General features: G+C 40.8%; 1 protein-coding gene across 2 annotated transcripts in view; it reads right to left on the bottom strand.

The window, feature by feature from the left end:
- The window catches only part of Dtnbp1 (dystrobrevin binding protein 1), a 70,964-nt gene that overhangs the window by 30,611 nt on the left and 21,662 nt on the right, over nucleotides 1-18,691 (bottom strand). For both annotated transcript variants that reach the window (XM_028763205.1, XM_028763206.1), the window contains exons 5-6: nucleotides 15,324-15,456; nucleotides 1,665-1,687 (exon numbers count right to left, since the gene is read on the bottom strand). In XM_028763205.1, coding sequence (XP_028619038.1) covers nucleotides 1,665-1,687; nucleotides 15,324-15,456 — 156 coding nt within the window. The remainder of the gene's footprint in view (nucleotides 1-1,664; nucleotides 1,688-15,323; nucleotides 15,457-18,691) is intronic.

Raw genomic sequence — 18,691 nt, 5'->3', positions numbered from 1 at the left:
CAGTTGGTGTCTGAGAACAACACACTACAACAAAATGCTTCAGCAGGAGATGCAAGTAAAGCTGACACTTTATATAACATGTGTGCCTGCTTGTCTTTTACTGTTAGCTTGACTGGGCTTTTTCCATCTCCTTATTATATAAGAAATTCTAAACTGGTCAATCAAAACAAACAAGAAGCAAAGAGGAATTTGATAAAGATTTCAAATATTTCATTCAAACAACTGGTGAAAAATAATGTCCATGAATAGGAGATCACAGTTCCGTACAAGCCATGAGAGTGTGACAGTACATGCCATCATGTGGTCACAGAGCATTATCTTCAACAACTGGCCATGAGCTTAGTCACACAGTGGGTAAAACAGAAATGTAGACAAAACCGAGTCTGTTCAATACAGCCACAGTAGGGGTAAGCCTTTAAGACCTTTGTCTTGAAGAGTAGCCATTTTTCTGAAACTCCTAACGAATGAGGCACACAGGCAATATAACCATAAACAACATACTGGAGAACTTTACTCATTTAGTAGGTCAGTGCAAGCTTATGTGAGTTGTAGCAAGCATGTTGCAGACCACAGGAGAGTCAATAATAATTTACTTCTTCTATTTCTTGTAAAGAGTCTCTGAGAATCGTAGTTTCTATGGAATTAGTAAAGACAGGGGCATACTGGAAGGACTCTGCCAGAAGTCTGTGGGTTTCTTTACTAGAGTTTCCCCATGACCAGTGTGGTGGTTTGAATGAGAAATGTCCTCCATAGCCAGGCAGTTGGTGGCAATGTCTGTCAAGGTCTGAGAAGACACGGACGGCTCTGCTGAAGGAAATACATCACTAAGAGCAGGCCTCGATCAATCGATCCTGATCAATCGATCCTATCACTGACCACGTTCAGTTCGCTTTCTGCTTCATGTCTGTGGTTAAAGATGCAACCTCTCAGCTTCTTGCTCCAGACTGCTACTGCCAAGCCTCCCTGCCATTACGTACTCTCCCTGTGGAACCAGATAACCCTTCCTCCTATAATGTGCCTTAGTCACAGCACTTTCCCACAGCCAGAAAACAATAACTAATATGACCAAGTATGGGCAACATGCCAAGAATTGTTCTCTACGTCCCCCTTACAAAGTTCCTCTTAGATAAAAGCAACGCTGGTTTGCTTTTCAGAATCTCAGAAAGTGTTTCATCAAAATCTCTAATTTTACAGATGGAGAAACCAAGCCAAAGGTCAAAAGATTCATCAAAGTCACAAAACAGTCTAAGAACAGAACCCAGCTCTATAAAGTAAACTCTTGCAAGTTTATGAGGCTATAGACATATCCTGAGCTCCCTCCCGTCTCCTCTTCCTGTGACCCAGATGGACTATGTACAGCACAGACCAGTTTCTGAACCCTAAGGCTCAACAGCTCCGAGTTAGCACTCCACCTGCTTAGCATTTCTTCCAGGGTTATTAGGAGAAACTTTCATACAGGACCTGTGCTACAGTTAAACCAGAATTTGAAACTTACTGTGATTGACTAAAACTTACGCAAACAGCACTATGCCAACTTCCGCTTTTTAACATAAACTACCCCATTATAGGAAAGGGAAGTAGTCATTTCCTTATCACCAAGCTACAACATCTGACATCAATTGATTCTCAACTATTTGGAAGTGAAGAATTAAACATAGAATTACCTTTGAAGGCTTCAAGCTCCTTCCTATAAGAAAAGAGAAAAGCAAATGTAAAATAATTCCTTCCCACTGAAAAAATGCTCTTGCACACTTTATGTGCTTATAATACCCAAAACAGCTTCAGATGTTCATGTATCAACTATGCATCACTGAAAATATCAACACACTTAGACTGAAGTAACGGCTTTCATTTCTGCTCTTATCTCCTAATGGCTCAAACACTCTACTAAAATTTAAGTTACAAAAACAAAATGTAAGAATACAGAGAACATTTTAATGCTCTATGTGGTCCATCTCATAGAGAAAAAATGTAGAAAAGCACTTATTATAATTCTGATAAATACTAAACAATAGATTTTTTAAGGTCTTTGGCTAAAATTGACCAGAATAGCAGTAGTTACTTCTCCACGTAGTAGCAAAGAGGAAAAGTGAGAAAACAACCTGAGAGACTGACACTCACAGCTCCCTCTGCCCCTGAGGAGCCGCACACCTCCAGGCATCTTCCGGTTTGCTGAATGCCAATGTCAACTAAGGATGCTAACAAGCAAGCATCCTTACATTCCTCCGGCAATACACAGTGAAGAAACAGAAAATGCTCCATAAAATCGACACTCTGAGTCAAAGAGGGCACAGCAAGTTACACCCCAGTTTCCTCTTGTAATTTTGTAATTATATGGCTTTCCCTGTATCAGAATTAATAAGAACATTTGAGGAGGTAAGTCTCTTTACTAAAGACTAGCTCTCCTGGAATACAAGACTATCTGTTCTTTACACTCTAGGTCTTACTAAAAACGTAGGCACATTCAGAACGCAATAACGTCCCAGTCTCCTAACTACATGGCTGCTCACTGGCCCTTCTGGACAAAGAGGACCCATGTAGCCCCAAAAGCACACCAGAGTTGTGCCAACAAATACAGTCCTGCTGATAGGGTAAGCTTGTTACAGAAGGGCTGGTTGGCACAAGGTCACCATCAAACTCAAGAAAATATCTGTGCAATAAGGTACACAAAGAAGTGCTGCACGAACATCTGTGTGGTATCACACTTGGGTTTCATCTGTTCTTTGTAAGAAGCAAAATACAGTGTAAAATGGACCCCAACATTTATAAAGATCTTTTCTTCACTTTCTAGGACATCTGCCCTTTTCAGGGTTAGACAGCCTGGAAGTGGCTAATGTTGACACACAAGTGATACAATAGAGAATTTCAAGGACTTTTATGTAGAACATTCCAGATGAACATTAGCCCCAAATACTTTAGTATGCTAGGAAATTTCTCTACAGCTGACCTACAAACAGGACCAGCCATAGAATGAGAGTTATTTTACCTGGCATTTGGAAGACTCAGAAACAACATTCTAAAATAGCTTTTTAAAAGATTCACCGTTAAAAGCTAAAATTCAAAAATTCAAGGTGTCTCTCATACCCAGGATGGAAAAACTGGTGTGGCATCTCCTATAGCTAGTGTCCTCCCATGCTATATTGTCTGAACATTCACAATCCAGTAACAGTTTGGTTTGCCTTTCTTGCTTGAGAGGACAAGGGAGACAGATAAACAGTTTTCTTACAAGGGAAAGCAATCTGAAAATTCAGAAAATGGGTCCAACAGGTTTGCATTCCCTTGACAAAAACAAAACCTAAAGTAATATTAAAAGAATTTCTACACTGGGCTGGCAAGATGGCTTGCTCCCTTACCTGATGACCCGAGTTTAATTTCTGGAACACATATGATGGAAGGAAAGAATTGACTGTCACAAGGTTTCTTCTCTAATGTCCACATCAGTGTTGTGGCTTGTGCATAAGTGTGTATATGCATGCATACACACACACACACACACACACACACACACTTTTCCTTCTATCTAAGAAAGAGTTTTCCACAGAATTCTAGGTCTAGCTGGGTATGGTGGTGCACACCTGTAATCCTAGCACTCAGAAGGCTAGGACAGGAGGACCAAAAGTCTAGCCTAGGCCGCAGAGCAAGGACCCACCTTTAAAAATAAACAAATGAATAAATAATGATCTAGGATCTTAATAAGGATCCATGACTTCAAGACACCTGACTTCCACCAACTAAAACACTGAGAAAGCCCAAAGATGTGTAAGGCTGAACTGCTCTCCTCCTGTGAGTCAGGTTAGTGACACCAACCTGGTTCACTGAAAGGAAAAGCCCAGAATATAACAATCGATCTTTTAACGACTATTCCACAAGAGTGTCAACCAATACTGACTTGTCTGTTACCCAGACCTTAAAGCAAAAGAAATCTAAGTTAGCCATTGTTTTTAAATTTCACTGTGAAACCCTTTTTTAGGGTCATTTTGGAATCCACAAAGGATCCAGTGAGAAAAATGACAGTATGACAGCCATTAGCTGCACTTTGTCCAGGGACTTCCTCCCAAGACCAGCAGGCTCACCAAAAAACAAAAGTCAAAAGATAGTTGAGCTCACACCTATAATCCCAGCACCTAGGGGAGTCTGAATTGGGAAGAATATGGTGATCTCAAGGTTACTCTGGCCTATATAGTGTGAGACCTTTAAAAGAAAACAAAGGAGAGGAAGGACAAGATAGAAACACAAATGAGAAGGTTACAGGCTGGCTGAACTAGCAGTCCAGCAGAACATTCCAGAGGACCTGGAACAAGATTAGAAAAAAAAAAAAAGAGGTTTACAAATTAGTGGCCTTGCAATAATAGCAGCTCCAGGTCCTCAGTCCAGGTCAGTGGCACACTTCCCCAATAAGTAACACTCCAAACAGCAGGCTAGCCAGGCTGTTGAGGGTGAATAAGAATGGCCCCCACAGGCTCTGGTATTTGAATGCTTGGTCACCAGGGAGTGACACTATTTGAAAGGATTACAAGGATTAGGAGGCGTGGCCTTGTGGAGGACATGTGTCACTTCGGATGGGCTTTGAGGTTTCAAAAGCCCATGCAGTGCCTAGTTCTTTCTTCTTCCCTGCCTACTGCTAGGGATGTAGCTCTTAGCTACTTACTGTTCCAGCACCTGCCTGCATGCCACCATGGTCACCACTATCACGATAATAAACTAAATCTCTAAAGCTTTAAGCAAGTCCCCAGTTAAATACTTTCTTAAGAAGACCACTGCTTAGAACAACTTACACCTGTATCAATATCTTGCTAGCCACCACACCCTGGGCTCAAGAACTAACCCTCAATTTACAAATCTTTCTTTATTATCCCCTGAACATCTGCTGTGGGATTATGCTTAAAAGGAGACTGTTCCTGCCCTTCAACATTGTTGTCAGCTCTCAAGCCTGACTGCAACCTTAACAGGTTAGAAGCACCCCCATAATATCCCTACCCCCACCCCCACTGCAGTGAATAAAGTTGCTTTTGATTTATTTCTGACTTCAGTGGTCCTTCTTCATTATTTGCACAACCCATGACCCCAACACAAGTGACTCTAGGCTCTCCTCCCTAACAATATTCCTTTCTATTGTGTCCCACAACCAGAGCTAACCCATTGGACAAGGACAACTCACTGCTCAAGCTAAAGTGTCAAATGCCGTTTACTTCTCATGGAGATCAACTCGATTTTCCTGACCCACCTGGGCCAGATTTTCTTTGTAGTTTGCATTTTGTCTTGGACTCAGAAAGGAGCAGCCCTCAAAGTGCCCCTAAAAATAGAAATTTTTCTCCATAAAAATATTTCACACAGGGCTGGAGAGTTGGCTCAGAGGTTAAGAGCACAGACTGCTCTTCCAGAGGTCATGAGTTCAATTCCCAGCAACCACATGGTGGCTCACAACCATCTATAATGAAATCTGGTGCCCTCTTCTGGCCTGCAGGTGTACAAGCAGGCAGAACACTGTATACATAATAAATCTTAAAAAAAAATATTTCACACAATCTATATTGTGTAAACTCAGCATAAAAGTAGTAAGATGATATGACCCTAGAGTCATAGATATTTAAGGTTGAAAAGATTCTGAGAGATATAGTAACAAAGATAACGTGCAATTTTTAAAAAGTGCTCCAAAAAAGATAATGAAGGACTAGGGAATGGGCTTGTTAGTGATAGCAATAAACTATATACGTATTATATTCCAGCAAAAGGCCTGAGAAAAATCACTTGCAAATCTATTTTATATGAAAATCTGTTTCATGCAAAAAGCTATGCTTTGAAAACTAAAGTATATTTTTATATCATCATTATAATTTAATTTTTATCTTTAAATATAAGAAATCTTAGTCATACCTACATTTTAGAAAAATAAATTATCATAACAGTAATATAATCAGACTGGGGAAAGATTATTGACAGGAAAGCCAGTCACCAAAATGTGGGTCTGAACTCAAAGGACTCCAGAGAAGACATGAAAACACAGATGAAATTAAAAAAAAAAAAAAGTGTTAGTCTGGATTCAGGACTGAGTAGAGACAACAGGGGAGGAGAAAGGATTACCAAGACCCTATGACTGTGGGCTGCAGAACTCTGTAGAAAGCAGCATCTGACTGGAAACCACCAAGTTTTGTAGTGGAAGATATCTCAGGGCTTTGTGATCTTGAGATGACTGTTGGAATTCAAAGTAGAAGTGTCTAGAAGGTAAAGATGCCCACACTAAAGACTATGATCACCAAGTGGGTGGTAGATGAGCAAGGACAGGTAAAAACTCCTAAGGTGGGGACAGGAACAGGAAGTAACAGGAACCAGTACTAGAATCCAAGCGATATCAACAATGAACCGTCTCTAAGGAAACTGAAACCTAAATAGAGAAAACGTAGGTGAGCAGTCCTGGGGAATTCAAACTGGCCAACTTCAGAGGGCTGGATAATTAAGAATTGTCTTATCAATACATTTAGTTACCTAAAAGGTTAAGGAAAATATATATTAAAGTTAAGCACATCCTACATTTATTCTCTATCAGTATTTTAATAAGACACAAATTTATATAATTTCCATTAAGCAAAATGTTAACGATGGTACGCCATGCACCTAGTTCATCCATTAGTCTTTTTTCAAGAGGCATATTAATGGTGTGTCAGGTAAAATAACATTTTCCTTTAACTAGTCCAGTATCTATCTTTAAGTATACTTTCCAAGTTCCATTAATCCATATTAAAGCACAGATCACTCAAAAAAATCATAGATCACACATCTTACTGCAATAATTTGAGAACTACCTATAATTTTTATTTTCTCTTAAGAGAAATAATGTATCATTTTATGACAATGTATTTTTTAATCAATTCAAAGGCTGAAACTGTTATAACCAAAACATGACATGCAACTTTAAGAAAATTAAAATGATGCTCAATGAGGGGGAAATGTCTGTCAGCATTCTGGCTAAATTCCACCTCCACAGTTACCTGGCAACAGCCAGGTATGCCTGGCCCACTATAAAAGGGGCTACACGCCCCCTCCTCCCTCTCTTGCTCTCTGCCTCTTGCTTCTCCCTTCTCCTTGCTCCTCCCCCCCCTCCCCCCCTTCACTTGGTCATGGCCAGCCTCTACTTCCTCCCCTCCCCTCCTCCCTCCCTCTTCCTTCTTCTTCTCCCTCTCTCTTTTTCTCTCTCCCTCTCTCTCTCCCTCCTTCCTTCCCTCTCTCCCTCCCTCCCTCTCTCCCTCTCCCTCCCTTTCTCTCTGCCTTTCTCTGCCTCTACTACCTTCTTAACTCCCCTCCCCATGCCCTGAATAGACTCTATTCTATGCTATACCATCGCGTGGCTGGTCCTTCAGGGGTAAGAGATGCCCCAGCATAAGATATCCCCTTCCCTCATACCTCACCACACTCCCATAGAACATATGCTTTATCTCTTTATCTTTTTATAAACTCATCAATGTCCCTCTGTGGAAGCCAGTACAATAAATAAATCAATTCATCCTTTGACACAGTGACAATGACATTTCCCTAAGATAGAACTAAAGACTATAAAGAGTACAGGTAGGAGACACACTGCTTAGCCATAGAAAAATCTGAGCCATTATCACCATGGTTGACCAAGACAGTGAGGACCAGTCTGGAGCGAAGGGGAGGAGCACTCCGCTTTCTGGTCCCTTGCAGTCACTTCTTCTCCTGTCCCTAATGTTAGAGCAGCAAGGCAGATGCAAATGCACAGGGAGACAACACGCAGCTCCACACTGCAAGAAGCAGCTCCACACTGCAGGCCCTGGGGAAACTCAGAATTCACCACTGATCAGAAGTTCAAGGCTAGGCTGAACTCTATAAGCCATGTCACAAACAAACAAACAAACAAACAAACAAACCAGAACTGGTGTAAAATGTAAGCTCCAAACTATCTTCACAGATTTAATAAACTGGTTCAGACACTGAGAGTTATTACAGTTTGTAAATCATAAAGCGTAAGCACATACAACTGAACTATCTCTAGAAAAAGGGTTAATTTCTGTTATTAAACCCGAGCAAATTATATTTTGCTGACTTTCAATAAGCCCCTACTCTCTCTATTACATGTTTTATATGTCCCTGGTACTAGAACCTAGGCCTCAGACACACTAGCCGAGTGCTCTACTGCTGAGTTACCTCCAGCTCAGTCAATGGAATTTTTTCAAGATTGGTGTATCTTCCATTGTGACTATACTTCACTTCAGAGATTTTTATGTCATCCAAAGGTCTCTAAGACATTTTTGGTTGGTTGGTTGGTTTTGGTTTTCCAGACTTGGTTTCTCTGTGTAGCCCTAGATGCCTTGTGGAAATAGCTCTGTAGACCAGGCTGGCCTCAAACTCAGAGACCCACCTGCCTCTGCCTACAGAGGGCTGGGGTTAAAGGTGTGTGCCACCACTGCCTGGCAGAAAAACATTTCTCAAACCCAACCTACAGAATGGCATTTAGATAACACAGAGGAAAAAGTCTGGAAAAAATATAGCAAGGCAATTTACTGAAGCATTTATTATCTTTAATGAACTGTCAGGACAGGACATTTTAATACTGGTGACAAGCAGATACTAACTGTTCAAAAAATGTATATACTGTCAGTCCAAGGATCTAAGAAGCTATTCTGACTATATCTGTTCTTGTGACTACAAAAACAACTAAGACACTTTTAGAGCAAGCCAACTTATAGGCTTAGGTTTGATTTTGAAAGACAACCTAAGTTATGATAATATATTTATTAAACCCACAGAATTACCAAGAATTCAAAAGGTTACTGGACTAGCAGTTGTGACTACAAACTTTAATTAAATGTAGTAAAATGGGAGTTTCTGGGTACTTTTAATTAACCACCCAGAATTAATTTAATGAATCATCATAAAAGTGGCATTGAGAGGGGAAATATTAAAGGAGAAAATGGAGAAGAGACTTGAGTTTGGACATTCACAAATATTTTCCATATTTCTACTTTTTGAACTTTCACTTTAATTATGGTTATAAAGGGAGTGGGGTATGTGCACAAGCACAGTGTCCATTGAGACCGAAAGAGGGTGTCAGATTCCCTGGAGCTGGAGTTACAGGTAGCTGTACGCTGTTCTATGTAGGTACTAGGATACAAATCTGGGTCCTCTACAAAAGCAGCAAATGTTCTTAACCATGGAGCCATCTCTCCACCTCCTTTTTGAACTTGCAGAAGACTGTTACAGTAGCTATTTATACTGCTCTTGTTGCTAATTCTAACATCTGTGTCAGTTTTGAACCATTTTGATTGATGGGTTATCCTCTTCAATACGGTTGTTTAGTAATCTTTGATTACAAGCCAGACATTGTGATTTATCTTGAGCACTAGATACTTTTGTAATCCTATAAATATTCATGAGCTTTATTTGAGACACTGTTAATTGAGTTGGGAACAGTTGGCCCTTTGGATGCTTGCCTGTGATTGGTTACAGAGGTCTAGAGCAATGCTCAGTCAGGAGACAGTCACGCTCTGCTGACTCCAGACTTTTGCCAGTGCTTCCTCGGCCACAAGAGTTACAAGTTTTTCATCCAGCTGCCGAGAACAGGAACAGCATCAACAACTGTTCAGTCCTTCTGGACATCTCCCCTCTTGTTGTCATAGGTATCTGGGTGAATGCTCGTGGCAGACCCTCTGCAGATTTCTGGGATTCTCTATCCTTTATACTGCGGTGTCCCATCAACTCTAGCTGGGTTCTCCTCTGTAGGCACTCAGCTGCGTGTGCTCAATGCAGTCAGCCAGGCTCTTCCTGGAGCCTCTCTCTCCACTGCATCCTAGGCCACAGGCACCACAGCAATCACACTGATCACTTATCTTTCAAACATTATCATATTCCTTTTGTCCAAACTCCAGTGATTTAAGAAGCATTACCTCACTTCTGGTTTTTGTTTTGTTTTGTTTTTAACCATATCACATGGAGACTAGATCTGGTTCCTATTATACACCTTGGGTAGATGCAGAAAGCCACTGCCTTTTCATGAGAGGTGCCTTAGGAGATCATCTGACCCTGTTTTCTCTTTTCTTTTTATTTCTTTTCTTATTATACAATTCAAGCTAGCCTTGAACTCACTATGAAGCCAAAGATAGAACTTCTGATCCTGCTGTCCCCACCTCACCAGTGGAATGGTCTCAAGGTTGAGTCTGGCATCCTGCCCACTCTCCAGAGAACATCCAAGTTCACAGTGGAGCCACGGGAACCCAGCTACTCCTTTCCTATCTTTTCCTTTGGTAAGGAGCTCTGAACCTCCTGTCTTGAAAAGAACCATTTTTGTCCTGGAGCCTAACACCAGTTTCCTTTGCTTTCTTCTCAACAAAGGCAAGCTGTGTGCTATACTCTTGCCAGGCCTGCCTCCCACCAATCCAAGCACTCAAGGTGCACACGCAGTTAGATTTCTGACCATAGCACCTATGCAGGCCAGGTGGACAGTCGTTTCAGGAGCTTGGCAGGTTGGGCCTAAGCACACACTGGTCCATACCACGTGGTGTGTAACCTCTCACTTATGTCACTAATACTTTGTTCTAGAGATTTCTAAAGTCAGACCACATGATGCCATGAAAGAAATCAAGGAAAAGGATATAATGCTTACCATGAGTTACAAATGTATAAATCTATACATGTAAGGAGAAAGGATTGATAACTCTCTCAAAACACACGAACACCAACCAACTCTAACCAACAGGACAGAAGATCTAAGAAAAAACAAATCTCAGAGTCTGACTATGTCAGTGACTGGGCTCCCAGAGATAGCAAGCCCCTAAGCCAACAAAAGGCTGTTAAAACTATGAGGTATTTATAATCAACTTTGAAGATGTACTAACGGTATACTGTAGACTAAAGGAGAAAATCTAAGCAATCCAGAAGTTTGGAAATAAGAAATGTCTTAACTATATTTTATGCATGATGTGTGTGTGTGAGAGAGTGTGTGTCATCTCTATGGTATGTGTCACCAAGCCCAGATACGTATCATGTTAAGTGTCATACAGAGCCAGTGAGAGGGTCCTGTGTATAAAGGCATGTGCCACCAAGCCTAGTGACGAGTTTGAATCCCTAGGACCTACACGATAAAGAGAACCAACATCTATAGACTATCTCTCTGATTGACATGTGCACATCACACACATGCACACAGAGACACGCACACAAAAATAGAGCGAATTTTAGATGTAATAATAACCAATTATTGTGATAGAATCCCAATAAGTACTTCTTAAGTTATTGTGATACTACATCAAAATTTTACAAGATTAAATTTTTTTAGTTGTTCTTTTCATTCTCTCAAGTCTATCTAGTTTTTTAGGACACAGAATCTCTGTGCATACTGCTCTTTCTGCCTAGACTTGTACAGCCCTGGATCCTCCTATTGCAACCTTCAGATGCAGGACTCAGCTCTATTTAACCTCTTAGGCCATCCCTGATGCCTGAAGGAGTCTACTCCTTTATACACATTTTGTCTGTGCTCCCCATACTCCATGACTAAAATGCAGGCTGACTCCCATCCACACACCAAGCCTATTTTAACTGTTAGCTAGAGAAAAGCATGTACACAGTTTTAAGTCCTCTATTTTGGTCCATATGGTAAATATCCATTTATTTCTTTATGAAAAAGCTATGCACAGCTGGTTCCAAAAACATCTGCAAGAGATCCATGAGTTAAATACATACATCCCAACTACCCCACTCAAGAGTGTGATTTCCTGTCGGCTCAAAATCATAATTCTATCCACACCACAATGGGACTATTTGTCAAGGCAGTCCCAGTTTCTGTCCATACAAACGTTCACCAGGAGTAGAGGGATAGTTCTGTCTGTAACATGCTTGAGTCCATACAAGCATGAGGACCTGAGTTTGAGTCCCAGAATCTGTGTTAAAAAGTAAGGCATGGTGGCAAGTACCTGCAACCTGTGACTGAGGAAACAGACAGGAGACTCACTGGGGCTTGCTGGCTAGCCAGCCTAATCAGTAGCTTCATCAGTAAGTTTCAGACCAATGAGAGACCCTGTGCCAAAACAAAGAAGTAAATAAAAGCCAAAGTGGACGAAGGCATCTGAGGAACAACAGCTGACGTCAAGGACTCCTCATTTAAGAATCAGAAAGTTAAACTTTAGTATCAGTGGTGTGCCATTCCTTTAATGCAATGGCATGTGTGCTGGCTTCCTGGTGTGCACATGGCCATGAAGACCAGATGATAGCTTCAGACACTGTTCCCCAGACACCATTCACCTTTCTGGAGCTGGCCTGGAGGTTATTGAGCAGGCTTGCCTGGCAAGCCAACACTTCAAAATCCTCTGTTCTGTTCTCTGCTTCTCCAATGCTCCAAGCCTGTGCTACCAAGCCTGGCCTTTTCTGTGGGTTGCAGGGCTAGAGCCCAGGTCAGCATGCTTTTAAGACAAGTATTGCCGCCCACCAGGCACTTCCCCCAGCCCCAAGCTCATTTATTGTTATCAATATTTTAAATTTTCAGTGTTAAACAGAATGTTAAGGTGCCTATTTTAATATGTATTATATGCAAATTGGTTCTATAAGGGAGAAAGTTGTGAAGCACTGAATCAAACAAACGCCTTTCCTCCAGGAATTCTCGGAGCTTTAATGCACTGACGCGTAAGTGTGTCTGTGATGCATTTGATCAGGGAGTGTTTGATGAGTAAGTACTCATGTAAAGCACTTCTGGGAATGCTGCAGCCAGGAAGAAAATCTTACATTTGATGTGTGCATTTACAGTACATGTACATTCCTTAAGTCACGGAGCACTTGTGAGGAATTATTTACAGTACAAACTGGCCCCTGGCTGCAGCTCACTCCATCTCTCCATCCAGCCTTTCACAAGCAACCACCTTCAATTCTGTCATTACTCGTACTGGCGTATTTATAAATAATATGCCAAACACAAAGTTCTCTTTCCTATTTTAAACACTACTGATTTCCTGTTGTACAATATGAAAATTCGTTGAATCCCCCATCCCTCCTTTGACATAAACATGCTCTTCTGTGCCCAGCTTCTCAAAAAGCTGTATCATTAACTCTGCATCTAAGGATCACAACATTCTGTGAACACTGTTTGTAACTGGGACATGCTATCTTATGCCCTGTCCTGAAAGTTGCTTTCCCTTGTCTATCTGCCTTCTTCTTGCTTTCTAGGGAAAAACAAAACCAACCAATAAACCTGCCTGAACGAATTTAGCACCAACTTCTCCACCACAGCTTATCAACGCTTAGGCTTATCAACCTGCTTGTTCTGTTTCCTCTTGGAAACACTGCTCTTGGCAACTTCTGAACTCACCTGGTAATGTCCCACAGGGTTCCTTCTGGTCACCATCACCCTGGATGCCTTCCTTTTTGCCTCCCTCCTAAATAGGGTAGAGCTTGTTCCTGCATGGTTGGCTCTCTTATGTGTGGACTATATTCTCCAGTCATTTCTTAGCAAAGTGTACATGTGAGCTAACCTAGAGTTCTTCTATGCTTGGAAACAATTTTACTTCCTTACCTCTGATAAATATTTTGAAAGTTAATATCCACATTCTATAAACTTTTCTTTCCTCCCACACTGTCTCTTTTCTTCAGTACCCTGCCAGAAATTCTCACCACCTCTATCTTACAGCAAGAATGCTGATAATAAGCTATTTGCAAAAAGCCAGGAAAAGAGGAGAAGGAAATTAAGATCAGTTATCTAAGGACATTCCCAGTAACTCAGATTGTATTTTATTATCTTTTTGACACAGGGATCCCTGTGCCCAGGTTGGTCTTGAGCGTCCAATCTTCTCACCTCTGCTTTCTGAGTTCTACCATGGCATCTAGCCCAAATGTATTTGTGTTATAACTCTCAATTAAATCAGTAGTCACAACTTCAGAATAAAAACATGACCTCAATTTAAATAATAAATCAAGTGCTTTACTATACTGGTATAAAATACTTTGACATTTCTCAATATTGTACACAGATGTCTTGAGCATTAACAAATATCTACCTGTATTTTTTTTCCAGATGTTGTCTTTAAAAGTTTAACTAAAGTATTGGTTAATTTAAATTTCTTACCCTTTAAATGCCTCACCCAAATTCTTAGGCTTAGAACTGTCATGACACCCTACACTAGTGTCATATGCTTTCTTGAAAAAGACAAGGTTTTTAAATTTAGCCTGTCAAGAGTCTATGAGATGTCTGCTGTAGATTATAAGCTGTATCTTTAATCATCACACATGCCATCTCTCTTTTCTTCTCCCTCCTACCCACCAACTCCTCTCTTTTTGAGACAGGGTTTCTCCACATAGCCTTCGCTGTCCTAGAACTTGTTCCATAGACCAGGCCGGCCTCAAACTCACAAGAGATCCTCCTGCCTCAGCTTCCCGAATTATGAGATTAAAGGTGTGTGCCACTGCTGTCAGGTATATGCTTTTTTCTTATATATTATAGAATAATCAGTCTTATTAAAAATCTATCATATCTAAATTCATTAACAATGTTATTTTTAGAAATCATTACAATACTAGTCAAGAACATTCTAGACTAAGCAAAACTTTATAAGAGATCAAAGTCTAAAGTAAATGGCTGATTCCCAAGGTCACAGTTAGGAATCAACTAACTAGGAGGGAGGTGGAGGTTTTTGACAAAGTTCTATCTCTAAAGAAGGACATGCTCAGCCATTTCAATAACATGAAAGACACCAAGAATGACTCAGTACATTTAGACTTTTCCACACCGTCATTTTATGGCATAAATCATAATGCATTAAGTAAAAGTTATCCAGGAAGCATGAGTCAAATTTTACAGCTCTAGGTGGCAGGCTTCCTTTTCTGTCTAATCACTTAACTTGTTAAAAGACTGGAAGGGTCATATCTTTTTTTTAAAAAAAAAAAAAACAATCAAATTTCACTCTGTACTGATAGAAAAAAAAAGTTGCAATACTCATATAATTCTTGTATAAAGGAGCCAAAAAACATAGCAGAGAACCCCTCTCTAAGCCAAGGCTGGTCCTTGGAAATCCCGCCCCCTTCTGACAACTCATCGCTAAACGGCAACATTGTAAATGACCAGTACAGGCTGGAACTTTTATCTTTAGCAATCCAAACATAAGAAGAATAGCATGGGGAAGGAAGAGGGCTCAGTGGGTAAAAGCATTTGCCTGATAACCTGAGGACCTGTAAGATAGCAGAGAAACATCTCTCACAAGTTGTCCTAGGACACGCACTCCCCCCCACACACACAACAAACAAACAAATATAATACATTTTATAGAGAATAGTATGTAATCAATGTGGAACACTTTGAGATTATCATGGTGTAACCCAAGTTTTAAACTCACCTCTTACTTTTCTTGTAATTCTCCAGGTGCTGAGCCTGAGCCTGCTTGTGTCTTTCTAACTCACACTGCCCACACAAGTCCTCCAGATGCAGCAGGTGGTTTTCTACCTCTTCAAAACTCGTCTCTAAATGAGCTGAAAGTAAACAACATAAAAATGAGAAATAACTATCAAGTCCAAATCACTGGCCAAGAGACAAAAGTTTTTATATTGTTGTTGGAGAGATGCCTCTGCCATTAAGAGCGCATGCAGTTCTTCCAGAGGACCCAGAATCCACACTAGGTGGCTTGCAACTGTCTGTAACTCCAACTTCCTCTTCTGTCCTCCACAAGAATACCTATGCTAACTAATATGTGCACATACCACTACACAAACCTGATTAAAAATAAAATAAACACCCTTTTTTTTAAGTTTAAACTATTGTGATTGCTTTGTATTTTCTTGTTATTTTCTTATTAAACTTTATTTAGGGAAAATTAAACACACTGACCAACATTAAAGCATACTTTAAATAAGTATATTTCAAACATTTTCAAGACATACATGTTCAAAATACCTTATATACTCTACAACTAAAATGATAAATGGAATATCCTGATTAATCTGATGTTAATCCAATGACCCCATTTACCACAAACAAACCAGCCTTTCTGTTTGTTCATTTGTTTGTTTGAGACAGGGTCTCACTGTATTGCTCTAGCTATCCTGGAACTCATTATGTAGACCAGGCCTGCCTCTGTCTCCTGAGTGCTAATACTAAAGGTGTGTGCTACTATACCCAGCTAATGAACAAGTTTTTCTATTATACAATGACAAGACAGCAGATATAACTAGCATACATCATGTCACTGTAATTTAATATTTACAACTCCAAGTCATTTTAACATCTGTTTGCCCTCTGACACATCACAGATACACACCTCTGTATGAAAATACCATAAATATTTAGTAAGCTGGTTGTTTCTGAGTTAGCCAATGGTATGAGTGGGGGGGGGGTTTCGGGGGGTGTATGCAAACAGACACTCAGATCTTACCAGTTAACTAGTCTTTCACTAGTCTGTCTCAGGATCACAAAACTCTGTACATTATTGGAACATGGAGACCATCTAGTTAAATCCTTCACTCAAAATATTGAAGGGGCTAGAAAGATGGCTCAGAGATTAAGAGCACTGGTTGCTATTCCAGAGGTCCTGGGATTCAACTCCTAGTGCCCCCATGGCAGCTCACAATCATATGTAGCGCCAGTCCCAAGGGATCCAACACCCTCTTCTGGCCTCCTTCAGTTCTTGATCCACATGCCACAGGCACCCATACTGGAAAACCACACAGATATATGTGTATATAAGTATGCATGTATGTATAAACAGATGGTATATGTATATGTACAGTAAAAATAAAAATATTAATATCCCTTTAATAAAACTATTCAAGACCAAAGTTGTGAGATACTAATTTGAAGTCCTGCCCAAAGGCAGAGAAACGAGGCTGTGGTCCCAGACTAAGTCACTGATACATTAAGGGTTATCAGCTGACATAAGGCCAAATAACTTGCTTCATACCTATAGGCAAGAAGACTGCTTATTTTGTCTGAAAACAGACAGGTTTTTAGAACTCAAACAACCTCCTAACATTTACTGACCATTCACCAGCATATGCAAGTCACAAGGAGACAGTATAAAGACAGGCAGGAGGGGGCAGTGACCTGAGAGGCAGAGGCAGGGAGGGGATCACGGGAGCAGCACCTAACACAGGTGAGGGTGAGCTGACGGGAAAGTTCTGTGCACGAGATGAGATGAGTGATCCCATATTCAAGAGTTACTAAGTCTAAGAACACAGCCCCAAGTATAATTTATAGAAATGTGAGTTTGTGAGGAAAAAATGAAAATGTTATTGACACTGATTAATTAGATCGACTGATCTTGTTTACATTCTGATTGTTACAGGTCAACAAAATTATTCATTTTAAATGACTTTTAGTTGCTTTTTTCAATGCTATTGTGTTACATTATTCCTGGGAAGACATGAGCAAATGTCTACTCACTCCAAATAGGAAACTAATGACAGGCTAAAGTAAGGATACTACCAAAGTCCAACTGGGTAAACCAGTAAGTTTTACTGGGGTTACCTATAGGAGTATGGATAAGAGGTTACTGTCTCAAAGACAGCTGTATCACCAAAGCTCCCTTAGCATGAGTCACAGTTTGTGGTTCAAGTCTGGACCCTGGAGCACAATGCAGTTTGAAGGCAGCAACAGGTTAAAGCATCTTTTGGGGACAGCTTGGCTGGTCTCTGAGTGTCCCTCCTTGGGCCTTACTATTAGTCGTAGTCAGGGTTTCTATTCTTGCACAAACATCATGACCAAGAAGCAAATTAGGGAGGAAAGGGTTTATTCAGCTTACACTTCCACATTGCTGTTCATCACCAAAGGAAGTCAGGACTGAAACTCATACAGGGCAGGAACTTGGAGGTAGGAGCTGATGCAGAGGCCATGAAGGGATGCTGCTTACTGGTTTGCTTCCCCTGGTTTGCTCAGCTTGCTTTCTTATAGAACCCAGGGCTACCAGACCAAGAATGGCACTACCCACAATGGGCTGGGTCCTCCCCCCTTGATCATTAGTTGAGAAGATGCCTTACAGCTGGACCTCATGGAGGCATTTCCTCAAGAGAGGCTCCTTTCTCTGTGATAACTCCAGCTTGTGTCAAGTTGACACACAGAACCAGCAAGTACACTGTTTATGCACACTTGGGGAGGGTCAGTTTTAGGGACTTCCTGAAGCCTCTGAGGTTTTACTTCCTGAGCTTGAAGAACTTTCCCTGAAAAATGAGATATTTTACTGACTTTTAATACAACTCATGTCTTAACCAGCTTCCCTACAAGATGGAGGTTTACAGTCAAAGAGACTAATAGACAATTGTGACCAAAAACCTCACAGAAATAAGATAAGGTAGGAGAGGTTTACTTTGGCTCTCCATTTAAGAATCTGAGCCAGAGCCATGTGTATAAAGGTGGTAGTTTGTGGTGTGTCATATCAGGAGATCAGAAGGAAAAGTGTTTTGCTAGGAAGTAACCCTTAAAGGCCCATGCCCAGTGGAATAGTTCACCACCTATGGGTCATGTCCTAAAGGTTCCAGAACCTCCCAAAACAGTGCCACCAACTGGAAACCAAATGTTCAAATCCATGAGCCTGCGGGGACACTCACACTTGTGCCTACATTTTCTCTTCAGTACACTGAAGATGCTGCAGAAGCAAAGCAGAGCTGGCAGTGCAGCCCGCCCGCCCCTCAGACTCGCTCTTTACGCACAGCATATTCCTTCACTATCTGCTGCATGTCAGACTTTAAACCGCCTTTCAGAGCATCGAGGTTACAG

The sequence above is a fragment of the Grammomys surdaster genome, unplaced genomic scaffold (genome assembly GCF_004785775.1).
Source record: "Grammomys surdaster isolate TR1022 unplaced genomic scaffold, NIH_TR_1.0 137, whole genome shotgun sequence".
Classification (NCBI taxonomy): Eukaryota; Metazoa; Chordata; class Mammalia; order Rodentia; family Muridae; genus Grammomys; species Grammomys surdaster.
The sequence above is the reverse complement of the archived record's forward strand: the minus strand, read 5'-3'. Positions and strand labels throughout refer to the sequence as shown.